We start from the raw sequence: 15,175 nt of genomic DNA on the forward strand, positions 1-15,175 counted from the left end.
GGTTTGCCACATGATCCTGAATAATGACCCTCACAAAGCAAAAAATAGCTTGCAGCATGGTCATGATGATTACAGTGACTTGTTGTTTTGAGATAAAGAGGTGGACTCTGATTGGGCCTCTCTTAGCGAACACCAAATCTGATGTTGTCTATATAAGCAAAGCAAAGACAAAGCTCTCCATATGTCAGCTGTCTGCTGTGACTGATTTACGCCATGTTCTGCATACTGTGGGTTATTTTTCAGATCTCTACTGTAGTGGTGGTGGAGGGTGGTGTGTCTTCAGGGAGTGCAGAGACAGCTACCAATAAGGGATTAAATATTAATGGACCAACCGCGGGCAACAACGTCAACTCAGGGGCTCAAAATGGGGTCCCATTAAACACTGAACCCCTTATAGCACGCTTAGTCCAACTTGGTGGCTCATTGTTAGTCCAGCCATTCGGAAACCAAGTAAGTCAGAATCTAATTCCCATTGGAGCTCTCCAACAACCTGGAGCATTTCTTGTGGGGCAGCCTGTTGGAACAAATGTGAATCCACAGGGACATTTGGTTCAGCCTGCCGGTGCTGGGCCGGTCACAGTGTTTGCGCTGCTGCCACAGAGCGTTGTTGGTGGGAACCCACAGAATCCCCTGCTGACTCCTGGACAAGTGCATGTGATCTCATTGGCCGGAGTGAATAACCAGCAACAGCCACAAGCGGCTAATGGGCAGGCAACTGGCAGATTGAGGTTTCAGCGCTCAGTGGCCGCTCGCCTCAGGAGGACACAACCTCCGAGGATGAAGGTGATGGCTACTGAGGAAGAGGAGGAAGATTGCTCGGGGATGGAGATGGAGGAACAAACATCATGAGATGACACTGCTGTCAAACAGCCTACATATATAGACAATATAGCTATAACATGATTAAATTGTGGTGTCCTTGAGTGCCAGAAAGGTGCCTTTAAATAAATTATTTATAAATCATAAATAATAATTATAGTTATTATTATAAATTAAAATGTTCAAATCATGTCTAAAATTGTGTTTAAAAGAATTATAGCTTTATAAATTTTACTGTCAAATAAACACTTTAAATCAATGTTTGAAAATGTTTCAGTCTTTATTCTGACATAGTAGTTATATACAGTATATATCTGGACTAAAATCTTCTTATACATATACACCAATGAAAATACCTCAGAATACTTCAGGAAAAACACTGAACAACACCAGCCAGTGTCACGGGTGTGGCTTCTCTGATGCCATTTATTTTTGTGTAAGGGACTGGAAATAAGCACAAATTTGTATTTACAGTGTGCTGCCTGGACATGGTAATCTGACTGTTGAATATGTGCAAACAGCCATTGTGAAATACCTTTTTCAAGTTGTGAAGCAGATTCTTGTTCATAAATTTCCAATCAATCTCCATGAATTTGTCAGTCAGTTGTATTGAATTGCATTTGCACAGTCAAATCAGAAAATAGCATTTGTTGCAACATTAAACTGTAAACAGGAAGAAATGGTTACCTGAGGTGAACTCCATGACACCGTGTAATTAGAGTGAAGATCCAGACCAAACGTACACAGATGGTGTTTACCTGGTCTGCTGTGGGCTGCCCTGTCAGCAGCCAGAAAAATACAGTACATTCACCAGACAGACTCAGTACCAGACAAGTTACCCAGCAAACCACATTTGGGAATGAATGCAATGACTCTAAACACCCTAAGAAAATGTGCTGATTAATCATGACAAAAATCTTGCCCTGTTTAATAGTATCAGCAAAGGCTTTTGCAGAAAACATTTTGTTTGCACCGCTACTGACTTAGAGTAATACAACAAATTATTTTAAGGATGGTTTAAGAATATAAATTACATTTAAGCGTCAAGAAATGTCTGTGGCAATTTGTTAAACTCATGGTGAAATAGTGGAAGCATTACATTCGCCCTTTTTAAAATGAAATAACAAACAAGCAAACTCATTCTCACATATTTCTTCTCATTTGTCTTCCAATCGACTGGTTTAAATCTTTTATGAACTTCAAGCTTACACATGTTTTCATAGGTTGTCCATAAATCATTCTACGCTGATGTCAGTTGTTTTCCTCCTGTGACCACAAACTTCACATTTTCATGGTTCACTCACTGGTTTTTAGTTCATAGCTTCAAGAATCCTCCAGGACAGTGATTCACCCTGTTATTGCTTGTGGTCTTTCAGCTCTATGGAGAACAATGTCTCATGAATGAATGGAATGAAGTGTCTTTGATAATAAGCAGCTCAAAGTATTACATTTCTTTAGATTTCCTTCAGCAGAAAAAAATGTCATATTAGAATGACACATGACGACAAATATAGTTTGTCAACAGGTCAGTCTTCTAATTGGCTCAAAATAATCTCTGGCCCTGATAAAAGGTGCTCAAAATTCAGAGAGCAACTATAGTCCAGCTTGGCACATAGAATTTGAAAGAAGCACAAAGAAAATATTAGGTATGTATTCTGTCACTTTATAATGAATGAATCAGTTTATAATGAATTCTAATTAATAAGAACACTTTAAAGTACACATTTCAATCAATATCATGCATGTTTAGGACAGCAAAATGAAGCTTTTCCTCCTCACAACATTTGTTGTAACTGTCAGCAATGTGAGTATTTTACCTACCTGCCTACCTACTGTTCCTACCTGCCTCTATCTATCTATGGAATGCATTGCATGTAATGTTTGGCATCTTTTCTAATTGCAGGTCAATGCAGACAAGGTGAGTGAATTTCTTAGTATTAATTAATGAACAATGATTGAATTAATTGAAATTTGATCATGACTGATTGAGATTGTTTGTCATATCGTCATACAGACAAGAAGATTGTTGGCAGCTTTGAACGCAGGAATGAATGGAGGATTGATGACAGGTATGAATGGAGGACTGGTAAATGGAGCTATCCCTGGGATGCTGGCTGGAGGGCTGAACCCAGTCCTGGTAGCTGGTGGTGGGGCAGGTGTCTTTGGACAGCCACAGTTTGCTCAGGTTAGTGTTTCAGGTTGTAACATCGACTAATTCATTTAAACCAAAAATAAAATACTGAAATAAAATAACGGAAATCAATTACAGATTAATGCAGAGGTGGCATAGATTTTGTTTAAAACATTTTTTTTTCATTGGTTTTAGTTTTTATCAGTAAATTAAAAAATAGAATTGGGTTTAAAAATATTCAAATAGAAAAAAAGTGAAACTGTGACAATAAGAGAACTAATAATACACAACATACAAATTATGTCAATTGTTCACTTTTAGTAAAAATTGGTTGTTTCACTAAATAATAAATACTCCACAAGATGGCAATCTCTGCTTGATGGTTGTTGGTGTTGATTAGCAGGAGGGTAAATACAATATCTTCCTACCTATATATTTAAATAAGCTCACTTGAAAACCTCAGGCTGTCACACTTCCGGCGTCTTCCTGGAAGTTCGGGCAGCTAGCCAAGTTAGTTCTGATCTTCACATTTGTCCATGTCTCTCACTTACGGAGCCGTTTTGGCTTCGTCAAACATAGCGATTGATATTCTTTGATTGTGACGGACCTCACGTTGTCGTGTGGGGAACCCCGATGCTTTATTCACCAGGACCGAACTCACGAAGCCGACGCCTACCCGGATGGCCGGACTGTAACGCCGAAGCGGCCTTTGTCTTTGCTTTCCTCTGTCCCACATACACACACACAGAGCCTTTACGGCTTCGTTGGACACAGTAGTTTGTTTACTTGTGACGGGGAAGAAAAAAAAGAAAACAAAGTCTGATATTATCGTTTTATCGTGGAATTCCTTCAGGTTCCGACTAGTAGTAATATAATATAAATTCAGTTCAAGCTTTAGCAGATCAACAAATTAGATGATTAGACTTGGTTTATTCTTGATATTAAGTTACAGCATGTGAACAATATTAGATCAGATGTTGAGAACCATACATTTAAAGTAATACTATGCTGATGTAAATAATCTCCATAAAGGTCGCTCCTGGACTTCGTGTTCTTGCATTACCAGCCACCATCCCCAACATGTACCCTGTCCCTGCAGTCAACACGGTTAGTGTTGTACGCACAAACAGATTTCAGCTGGTATTGTCTTTTCTTTCATCGCATTCATTTCAATCCTTCTTTCATGCTGCCAGCTTCCTTTCACTGGAGTCCCTCAAATGGTGCCAATGAATCCACCCCTGCAACCTCTGATGGTATGTCTCTCACCTCCATCAAACACTTTTCGGCTCATAACATATTAATATACTTGTAAAGATCTTTCTGTGTTTCTTTAGGGGATTACAGGTAATGCCATGCAACAGCAGTATCCTCTCCAGCCAGATCCTTTTAGAAGATTCAAGGTAGGAACTAAATTATTGTACAGTTTATACTAAATGTATGAAAATTGACGAAAACTAAATGAAACTGCTCTTTGACTCCAACAGCGTCAGATTATGACACAGGACAACTCCCTCAAGGCCACAATGGATACTCAGGTATAATTAATTGGAGATCAGGTATTCTTTTTTTATGTGGATCAGTTTGTAATGCATGTCTCACTGATTCACCCACTGTTCCCTCTTTTTTTCCTCAGATCCCAGCTCCTACTGAAACACTGGCAACAGCTTCCTGTGATGATGGCCATAAGGATATTTAAAATCACACTGTTAAAAGCAGTTTTTTCATATTAAAGCATGATTCACATTATTTAAACAATCAGTAATGATCATAGATACTTGTTTTGAATTGTTTTGAAACACATCAGTTTGAATCTCATTATCAAACAGTTGATTACCTTGCTTGTGTCAATGGTGGAATAAAAACCTATTAGTACAAAGAAATAAAGTCTGTTTCTTGAAAGATATGTCTTCATAGTGTAAGCTGTAATCAGTTTACATAAGGGTGTGAGTTTGCTGCTATATCTGATAGGTAGGGTGCATAAATATCCTAAATATGGGAGCATCAAAAATATGTGAGGTCAAATAGTTCCCTTTTGACCAATCAAACCTTTTCCAACATTAAACTCGTCTGTCTGCAGAAATGATTACCTGGGAAAGCACTCCAAGAACATTTAAAATCTGCATTATAGTTCCATAAAATGCATTATCACCTAAGAAAGTAAATAAAATGCCCCCCTCTCTGCCGATTTGAATGGCACAGCACCAAGCAAGGGTCTATTTTTGCCTCAGAGGTGGCAATAACCAGACTCCCTCCAGAATTTCTGGCTGTGCCTAGAAATTCTGTCCGTAATTATTATGAACAGAACTGATGATAAAGGGCAACCCAACTGAAGTCCAACATGTACCTGGAGTAGGTCTGACTTACTGCCTGCAATGCGAACCAAGCTCAAGCTTTGGTCATACAGGGATAAGACAGACTTCAGCAAGGGGCCCCGAACCCCACATTCCTGAAGCAACCCCATAAGATATCATGGTGGGACATGGTCGAATGCCTTTTCTAGATCCACAAGACACATGGACTGGTTGGGCAAACTCCCACGAACCCTAAATGAATGTAGAGCTGGTTCAAAAACCACATTGTTCCTTCTGAATCCGTGGTTCGAGTATAGGTCTAATCCTCCTTTTCAGTACCCTGGAATAGACTTTCCCCAGGAGGCTGAGGAGTGCGATCCTCCTATAGTGCGAACATACTCCCCCTTTTTGAAAAGAGCGACCACAACTCCGGTCTGCCGATCCAGAGGTACTGTCCCGAACTATCATGCGATGTTACAGAGACATGTCAACAAAGACAATCCATGCACATCCGGAGACTTGAGGTACTCAGGGAAAATCTCATTACCCCAGTGCTTTGCCTCCAAGGAGTTTGGCAACCACCTCAGTGACTTCAGCTTGGGTGACGGACGAGTCCACCTCTGAGACCTCAGCCTCTGCTTCCTCTGCTCCAAGTAATCTTTCCATTGCCCGACGATATCCCAAGTTGAGGTCAGCAGCTCCCTGCCTCCACTGTAAATAGTTTTAAATTTGAATCGCTTTCCCCTCTTGAGACACTGAATGATTTGCCAGAATTACTTTGAGGGTGAGGGATAGACCCTCTCCATGGCCTCCACGAACTCCTCCCAGACCTGAATTTTTGCCTCTGTGACTACTCAGGCATTGGTACGCCTGGCCTGCCTGTGTCTGTCAGCTGCCCCCGGAGTCCCAACAAGGTACGATAAAACTCCTTCAGCTTGACGACATCACTTACTTCCAGCATCCTTCACCGGGTTCTGGGGTTGCTACCACGGCCGGCACCGGAGACCTTGCGACCACATCTCTGAGCAGCTGCATCGGCAATGGAGGTGGAGAACATGGTCCACTCTGACTCAATTCTGACATTTCCTTTTGATCATGCTGCTTGCATCTTAGCCACAATAAAAAATCTAAAGGAGTATTTTGCTTACTCAGGCAAGAAAAACAAATAGCGTCTATGGATGGAAGGTGATTGGCTTCACTAAAGTCACTGAACACTGAATAGCTCATCTCCAGTTCCAGTGCCTTTGGTTACCTTTATAAAAGATGACAATTCCAGCTTGCCTTAGACCTACAGGAGGTTCTGGAATGCTAGTAGCTCTTTAGAATTTTTTTATGAAGTCAATGATCTTTCCTGTTTGTCAAGATGATTAATTCATTATCATAACATAATACCAATGCCAATATATTGTGACAATACTGTCATCTACTTAGTTAGAAGTTTTATTGACATTCTTTAGAGATCCAGACTATGTCATGATGTCATGAGACATGATTTAAGCTTAATGACATACTTACCTGTTCTGTATTGTAAGTGTCTGAGTCGGACAAATGCTGTGAGAAATGTCTATCATACTGACCACACATTGTCCTGTCTGGATGGGCTGGCAGTGGACTGTAACAGCTCACGAGGATAGGGTTTAAAAGGGATATGGACAAGGTGAGGAAAGAAGTGCACAGGCAGTGAAATCAGAGCTAGAGAAGAGGTAAAATGACTTTTGCATCATTCATGGTTCGAGTAATATTTTTGTCATTATTGTTTGTAATTATTATTTCAATTTTGTCATGGTAAATGTAGTTTTGTAATTTATAATAGTTTAATAAAAGATGATTTCTTTTAAGGAACGTGCTCTAAGACATCATGAAGCCTCAGACTGCTTTCCTGTTGGTGGTTCTATTTGAAACAAACTTTTCCCTTCCAGTAAGTTAAAACTTTTCTCTTATTTTTTTGTAGCTGGAAGTGGTTACTTTTCTTATTGTTGATGTTTTCTCTTCATTTATTTTGCAGGTACAGATTGGGATCCTTGCAAGCAATAGCAACGAGGTAAATGTAGTTAAATCTTTGATATTTTTTGGTGGTAAATTTCCAGTTGAGAATAATATTGGTAAATCAAATACCTTATTGTGTGTTCAGCTTCTGAGGCTGAATGGTCTCACTCTTGCTGGTCTTGGACAGACACAGGTATGTGAGTTTATTAGTGTAAATATCATGCACGGAGTGTTTTTGGATCATAAATAAACAAGACAAAAAAACAATACCGCTATTTTACCAAATTCTTTCTGCTATTTTCACAGTATGTGCTGCAACAGCAGCAACCTGAGGTGCTGCTCACTCCACAGGTGGTGAACTTGAATCCTCGGATGACTGGTCCGTTCAATCCCCAGCTGCTTTTCCCCAATCAGGGCAACCAGTTTCCACCAGGGATTGTCCCCAATGGCCAAGAGCAGGTCGGCCCTCCATTTGACCCCAACCTTCCGAATGTCCCTCAGCAATCCCAAAACACTGTTCAGGTACATCAAAGGGGCATGAAGACACAGTGATAGTTTTGCATTAGACATCACTTCAGCTGCTGTAGGTTTTTTAATTCAATTTAATTATTTTACTTTTTTAAAATAGTTACATAGAGAAATGTTTAACTTTTTTAATGTCTTTTAGATGTTTCCCAATTTCCAGTATCCACCTTATGGATTTCCTCAGTATCCTGGCCAGCCGGTAAGAAGTAAAAAAAACATATTAAAATGTGTGTAGAGTGGAAATCTTGACATATTAATTTAAATTTAATTTATTTTGTGAATTTATGAAAATAAACCCTTTCTCCACAGGGCTTTCCTTATTTTGTGCCACCTTATGGCTATCCTCAGCAGAGGACCAATGTGGTGCTCCAGCCAAACAATGCACAGCAAACCCTGGAGAGAGTTACACAGGCACCACAGCTTCCCCTACAGGTGAGATGTGGGAGAGACGTGATCACAAAGTTTTTCTTTTCTTTAAAAAAGAATGACACTGGATGAATGAAGTGAACTTCTCAGTGACCCAAATACATGTAGTCAGTGCATATTGGGCTCATGTTTAGTGAACAGTACAAAAGCGTAACTTTAAGTTTTGGGGAGAGACGAAACAGCAATGGATGACTGCTAAACACAAGGCAAGATAATAACACAGCTGAGGATGTTGAATCATGTGCGGTGACTGTGATGCAATGACAGCTGTCTGCTGTACTGACCACACACTGTCTGTCTGGTTTAGTGGGTCCTGCTGAAACCCTGTCACCATAGTCCCTGTTTTATCCTTTAATAATAACTGATTATTTAATGAGCAACTCTTGCAGCTTCTAACCCTTTACTTAATATTCTTGTTATTTAAGCTATTTTTGACTGTTTTCTAATCCACTTCCTGTTGGTTTTGTTAGTGCATGGAGATGTAATCTTTACACTTGGAACATGCAAGTTACTACTTTTTCAGCACAGTTTATTGAAATATAATTTCACTTTATGTCTGAATTTTAGCGGTTTTCCCAGCCTAAGGTGCAAACAGAAAGAGTGAGTACACAAGATAAAAAGTTTTAAAAATTGTTGATATTTCTCCAATAAAACTGTAAAATATCTAGCAATTTTGTTTAATTTCTCTGTACCTCTCTACACCTTTATCAGACATGGCCACTGGGGACAAAAAAGGAGTCTACCACACTTCCTCCTGACCCTCGTGGCGACGCTTCTGGCCCAGGAATTGACGAGGTTTGAGTTTATACGATACTCAACCTTCAACTTACTTTCACATGCATGTGACCTTTTAAATTAGATATCAGTGTCATTTAATTGTGTATATTATTCTGAATATTAAAAAATTTGTTTTGTCATTTTCAGGGTCAATCCAACTTCCCCTTCCTATTCGAGCCTTAGAGTTAATTTGAAAACTGACCAGATGATCGTCTGATAATTGCCATATGATTTGATTTATGTTATATTGCACTGAAATTGTCTTGCTGATTTGAGGAACCTCCCCTGAGCTGACACAAAATTCCAAATAAAAGCTTTAACCATTTGATTTAGAATTTTATTTTGGGGTGGTACAATTTATACTTACACAACAAGGAAATTATAGGACTGACTTTTCAGAATATACCACATGAAAGAAACTGTCTTCTATAGAGTATGTTGATCAAACTTGTAGCTGTTGGTGAGACAAGACAGTTTGTCATCAGTAGTCAGCTAAGGTGATAATTTAATAAAGCATAACTTTTAGCACTATTTAACACTTTCACCTCTCAGGTGGAATTTTGTGGATTACCTTCCCCTTCAATGAACTTGTTAGATTTCATAATAAAAAAATTGTCCAAACTAATGGCATAAACTCATTTATACGCAGAAAAGACTTGTGCTTATTAACAGTAAAAATAATTGTGAAGGGGAACTAATTTTACATAGCTTAGCATAGCATAATATAGCAAAGCATAGCATAACACAGTATAGCATTTTGTAGTGTAGCATAGCAGAGCTTAGCACAGCATAGTATCACATAGCGTGACATGACATGAAATGACATGACATGACATCTGTATGAAATCTGGTCTGCCATGTCAAATGCGAATATTTCTTTTTTTTTCTTTCTCATGTTACCTGAAATGTAACATGAGATAAAAACCAAACAGAAATAACAACAACAACAACAACAATAAACTCCTGACTATCAAAGTTTTTGCCAATTTTAAAATGTGACAGAGATGAGCTACTGAAAACAGTTAGCATTCTGTTGGGTTTCACCACGACAAATCTATTTGGAATAGGATAGGATGGTGGCTCGTGCACACGCAGCGGCTTCTCTCTCTCCCGCTAGAGCAGTTCTTTCGTGTGTTTTTTTACTGCCTGTGAGAGGAGAGGACTGTAATTTCATCTGTGCTGTATGTCATGCATATATGATACACTTGACAGTTAATTTGACTATGACTATGACTATGTATTGAACCAAAAAAAAACAGACTTTGCTTATAATTTCATAAGTATTTATTGAGATGGGTGCAGCACAGTGGGTGCTTTAAAAGAGTGGGACCATCAAAAAAAATATTTCTACCCACCATATTTTTGTTTTTAATCTCACACCATTTATTTTTGATTTTTGACTGTAATTCATGATGTGTGTGGTGTCATTACTGTGGCTGATGTACTATAAAATAAGTTAGAATTTAAGAGGTGATGTATTGTAATTGTCAGTGTTTGTGTGTTTATCTGTCCGTCCATCCCTTCGTTTGTCCATCAAATATCTTTGCAACCGTTGCAGATAGAAAGATGAAACAAAAAGCACATTACTCGGGTGGCAAAGAGGGTGAAAATGAGGTGATGACCTTGACCTTGAGAAAACGATGTCAAAGTCACATTTCAACTTTTGTACTCAAGAACCGGATAAGATAGAAAACTGAGGGAGAAGGCCAGTGTGAGAAAGACAATAGAAGACAACAGAAGATGCTTTGATCTACCTCCGCACTAGCTTTGATGTATGGTCAAAGTTAGTGCATAGCTTTGACCTACCCCGAAAGGTCAAAGCTATGCACTTGTCAGGTACTACTTTCAGGGTACCCTGACCTACACTGGTAGTATATCAGGGTAAATCCGGGTATGTTGCAGACTGACTGCCTTGTTTACTATTTGTTTTCTCATTGTTTGCACATAGGGTGGATGACTGAACATGGAAAGTATGTTTTTAAAGACAGTGCTCAACAGTAAAATAGGCAATGGCATAAAGGATACAGCTCATATATAAATGTGCAGTCAAGTAAGTAGCCACCTGATGTAACAGGTTTCATTATAATCTCCCAAGATGTTGATGTTTAATTTGGAAAATTAAGCCTTAATGTTAAAAAAAAAAAGCTCCTATGGTTTAATTCTTACTCGTATAACCCCCAGACACTCAACCCTTTCATTTTGAATTATGAAAAATTATAGTTTAGTCATAGAAAAACAATTAAGGCTGTAAACATTGGGAGGATGGATGGCCTGCTGCACTTTGAAATTAGTACATGTGCCTTGCAAAGTTTTAACACATTGAACTGCCTCAATGTCTACAGAAACTGACATGTATCAATGAGATCTGTGTGTTTTTTTGTGGGACTTCTATGATGTAAAACTAGATTGATGAATAACAGATCATGCATCTGCCCACGTTGCTGGATGCCTGGTAAACCTCACTGTGGCAAACAGAGTCTGGGAATCTGCTGGCTTGTCACGAAATCATTATCACACACAACATATTTTGGTTTGAATTCCTTCAAACCAGAAGAATAATGTTATATACAACATTGAAATAAACAAAATGTCCTGGATACATTAATGCTAAGGTATCCTGTACATGTAAAAATGGCACATCTTAGTCACACTTCCTAATGTGCAAAACAGCTGTTACTTCACACAATAGTTGCTCATACATTATTGCCTTGAATATCATCTCTGTTCATACATTCCTGGGATGAGGCATTGTTGCCATGTTGGAGAAAACGCGAATGGGAAACTAACTTGGTCCATATAACATGACTTTTCTCTGCTTTTACCTTTCTGGGCAGCAGAAGTTGCAACAGGAAGTAATGTCCTAAAATAAGGTGGTGATGGTATGGGAAGAGATGCACTCTTGGGTGTTGCCGGTTACCTGCTGGAGTCACTATGTCACCGGATTTGTTTTCATAAGACATGGTATTCTGAATCACGTCATCTATTTTCTAATACATACCAGTAGTGATGTTGAATCTCTTCTTCAAACTCCAGTGTATTACGTAATTTTTTAATGAGGTATTAAATGAATGTTATGTGTGGTTTCCATCTTTGATTGTTAGAAATGCATTAGATTGTGAAGGCAGACTTCCTATTTCACAACCACTGCAGTTTCCCAACAATGCTATATGCTGATGAGATGACCATATACTCCTGTAACTGTATTTAAATCACGTTCAGCGCTTGCAGCGACACAAACTCCCTTGTGAGACAACCTGCTTGACTTGTGAGGACCTCAAGGTAGTTAATTATATTAATTGTTTGTCCATTTGTTTCTGTGCAATTGATAGAATGCTTTTTGAAATATTCTGGAAATTATTTAAAATCTCCAGTCAATCTAATCATTTATTTATTACATGCAATTCCTGTCTTTTTCTCAAAAGGTAGGATTCCTGTAACCATGCTGAAAGGAGTATTTGTGCTTGGATGCCTCCTGAGCCTCATTCTGGCTCATCCTGTGAGTGCAACACTCTACATTAATGCAGACATTTTAATGATGGTATGTGAGGATGTAATAGAATGCCTGCAACACTGAATATACGACTAATGAGTTTTCTGCAGATGGGGTCAGGGCATGAACGTGTTGCTCGGTCTACCTCTTCCTCAGAATCCAATGAGGTGAGCTCTTTCTCTGTCCTCCAGCATTCAACAATAACCACATCTGAATTTCTTTTGAAACTCATTTGCTGCTCATAATAGTCAATGAAGAAGTCTGATTTTTTTTAAAGGCTGCACCCACCCAGAGGACAACAGCTGCAACAACTAGAGCAACTACAGCACCATCTACTGACCAGTTGTTCCAGTTTCTTCTTACTTTGGTGAAGAACTTATAAAATGCTACCTGCCTGCTAAAACCTGTACTGCCACGACTACTGATACAAAATTTGATATGAACCAGTGATCAGTAAGATTAAAGACAGCAATATTAAAGTTTTTTTTTTAATTTAAAATAAGACATTTTTTTGCTTTTTCTTCTTCTTTCCAAATTTAAATGATTCTGTTTGATTGCTTTTTCATAATCATCTCTCATTTGGATCAGAATAACTGTACTGGCTTGAGCATCTGCAAAATAAACTTACACCAAATATGTTGTTGTTCTTGTCATGCATAAGAAACAATGATGAAGTTGTGCAGAAACTTTAGCGTAGAAATTTCTAGGTTGCTAGACAACTGCAACACCTTCATTATTTCCCAAACACAAATGAGCTGCTATAGTAAAGTAACAGCATATAATACAGTAAATATTTTAAGTTCATTTTTTATATTTGTTGACATGTGTTTTTTTATTCTAAGACTAAAATAAAATATTAGTTTAGTCATTTTTTAGTTCTAGACTTTAGTTTCAAATCCATGAGTCATTATATATTCTAAGCAAGCGATACTACATTAAATTAAAAAAAAAAAGTTAAACGCTTACACTTATATGTCATGAATCCTTGATTACAAAGAATAACTGAGTGTTATTGTCCAAACCACGGAAACCCCCCCTCGGTTTGGGGGTATCCACTACAATTCTCTGTATCTTGTGCAATCTGTAAATTATACTTTTAATAACTGGATAGGGCGGCATGATAAAGCAGTGGGTAGCACTGTTACCTCACAGCAAAAAGGTTCCAGGTTTGATTCCTTCCTGTGTGAAGATTGTATGTTCTTACCGTGTCTGCACATGCTTGAGGGGCTGTTTGTCTTTGTGTGACCCTGTGACGATCTGGCGAGGTGTTCGGGAGTTTACCCCGCCTCTAGTTCATAGCCAGCTGGGAAAGGCTCCTTAGTAACCTGTGACCTGCAAAGCAGTAAGAAAATGAATGGATGGATAAATGGATACTTTAAATAGATTTTAATAGCAGTTATCAGAGACTGGTCAGACTGGCTGCTGCTCCTTCCTTTATGCATGGGACACACTCCGACCGGGTGTGTCCAAAGCCACTGATACAGCTTCCAGCTGTTCTGGAGCTGTGGATGGAGGAAGCCACAGCAGAGCGACATAGACAGAGGGTCAGAGAGTGCATACAGTTACCTAACCAACCTGTCAACCATTCAGCTCAGTGTCTGGATGTCTTAACTTATTAATGCTTATTAGATCTTTGCCTTCAACCTCAACGTCAGTCAGAAACCACACTTGCAAGACATCATAGCAACTTTCTGTTGGATGTTTTCATCACATTTGTTGCAGGAAATCATTATAGGCTTTGAGTTTCTTACTTTTTTTTGAAGAAGACCACATGATGAGTTTTAGTGATGGAAACAATGATAACAATGGAAACAATGGTAATCTGCTGCAAAACAACAATAACTTATTTTTGAAGTATTGAGAAATAATCTAATTATTACAGTCCCAGCCCACAAATAATGAAATAGAACCCACGTATGACTCAAAGTACATCCAGCCACTGTTTTCTTGCATGTCAATGAGGTCTTTAAGGATTTCAGTATAACATTTTGGTATTTATAAAATGGGACTTGATTTATTTAAATTGGTGAAATATATTGTAGCATGTGAATATATCCTAAAAGACAAATGAATGGAAATAGCAAATAAAATAAATAAATAAATAAAGACAATAGGAAATCACACATTAAAGTCAAAGACACTCCCTAAATCCCTTAATTTGTTGAAGCCTATGACAAATCCCAAAATGTGACACAAATACATTTCCCCACTGACAGAGATGAATACATGAAAGATGACTCATGTCAGATATTCATGACATGTTCACGTCAGATGAGCTAATCGAAGACACTGTTTTACAGATAACAAATCATACCCTTGGCAGGACTTAATTAATTCTTGAACACTGTTTGAGTATTCATAATAGAAAATGTCAAAAGTGAAAAAGAGAACCTGATGTAGGTGTTACGCATTATTGAAATTTCACAGACACAAAATATATATACACTAAATTATTACCATTTTTTAAAATACATGTTCAAGCAGAAAGTGAAGTGTATCGTTTCAGAAGCTTGCAATACAATAATCTCTTAGTGAAATTAATTCAGTAATAAATTTACCAGGGAATAATTTTTTTGTCAAATAACAGAAAAAAAACAATTTTGAAAACAGCTCTGATGACCTTGATGTGATAGATTCACTTAAGCAAATACAACCATATACTGCATAATTGTATTAAGGTATCTGAAGTAATTATCAGTTATTATGTTAAGTATTAAAAATACTAAGTGA

General features: G+C 38.2%; 1 protein-coding gene and 1 long non-coding RNA gene across 2 annotated transcripts; both read left to right on the top strand.

The window, feature by feature from the left end:
* The first annotated feature begins 6,887 nt into the window (after window positions 1-6,887).
* On the top strand, window positions 6,888-9,241 carry odam (odontogenic, ameloblast associated). Its single transcript, XM_068322584.1, has 10 exons — window positions 6,888-6,944; window positions 7,081-7,159; window positions 7,247-7,282; window positions 7,373-7,420; window positions 7,534-7,749; window positions 7,895-7,951; window positions 8,062-8,184; window positions 8,746-8,778; window positions 8,890-8,973; window positions 9,103-9,241. The coding sequence occupies exons 2-10, from the start codon at window positions 7,100-7,102 to the stop codon at window positions 9,136-9,138; spliced, it is 693 nt and encodes a 230-aa protein (XP_068178685.1). The 5' UTR covers window positions 6,888-6,944; window positions 7,081-7,099; the 3' UTR covers window positions 9,139-9,241.
* Window positions 9,242-12,151: 2,910 nt separating this feature from the next.
* On the top strand, window positions 12,152-13,081 carry LOC137600731 (uncharacterized). Its single transcript, XR_011036975.1, has 4 exons — window positions 12,152-12,234; window positions 12,378-12,451; window positions 12,556-12,612; window positions 12,723-13,081. It is a non-coding gene; the product is annotated as an uncharacterized lncRNA (long non-coding RNA).
* The last annotated feature ends 2,094 nt before the right edge of the window (window positions 13,082-15,175 follow it).

The sequence above is a fragment of the Antennarius striatus genome, chromosome 8, assembly GCF_040054535.1.
Source record: "Antennarius striatus isolate MH-2024 chromosome 8, ASM4005453v1, whole genome shotgun sequence".
NCBI lineage: Eukaryota > Metazoa > Chordata > Actinopteri > Lophiiformes > Antennariidae > Antennarius > Antennarius striatus.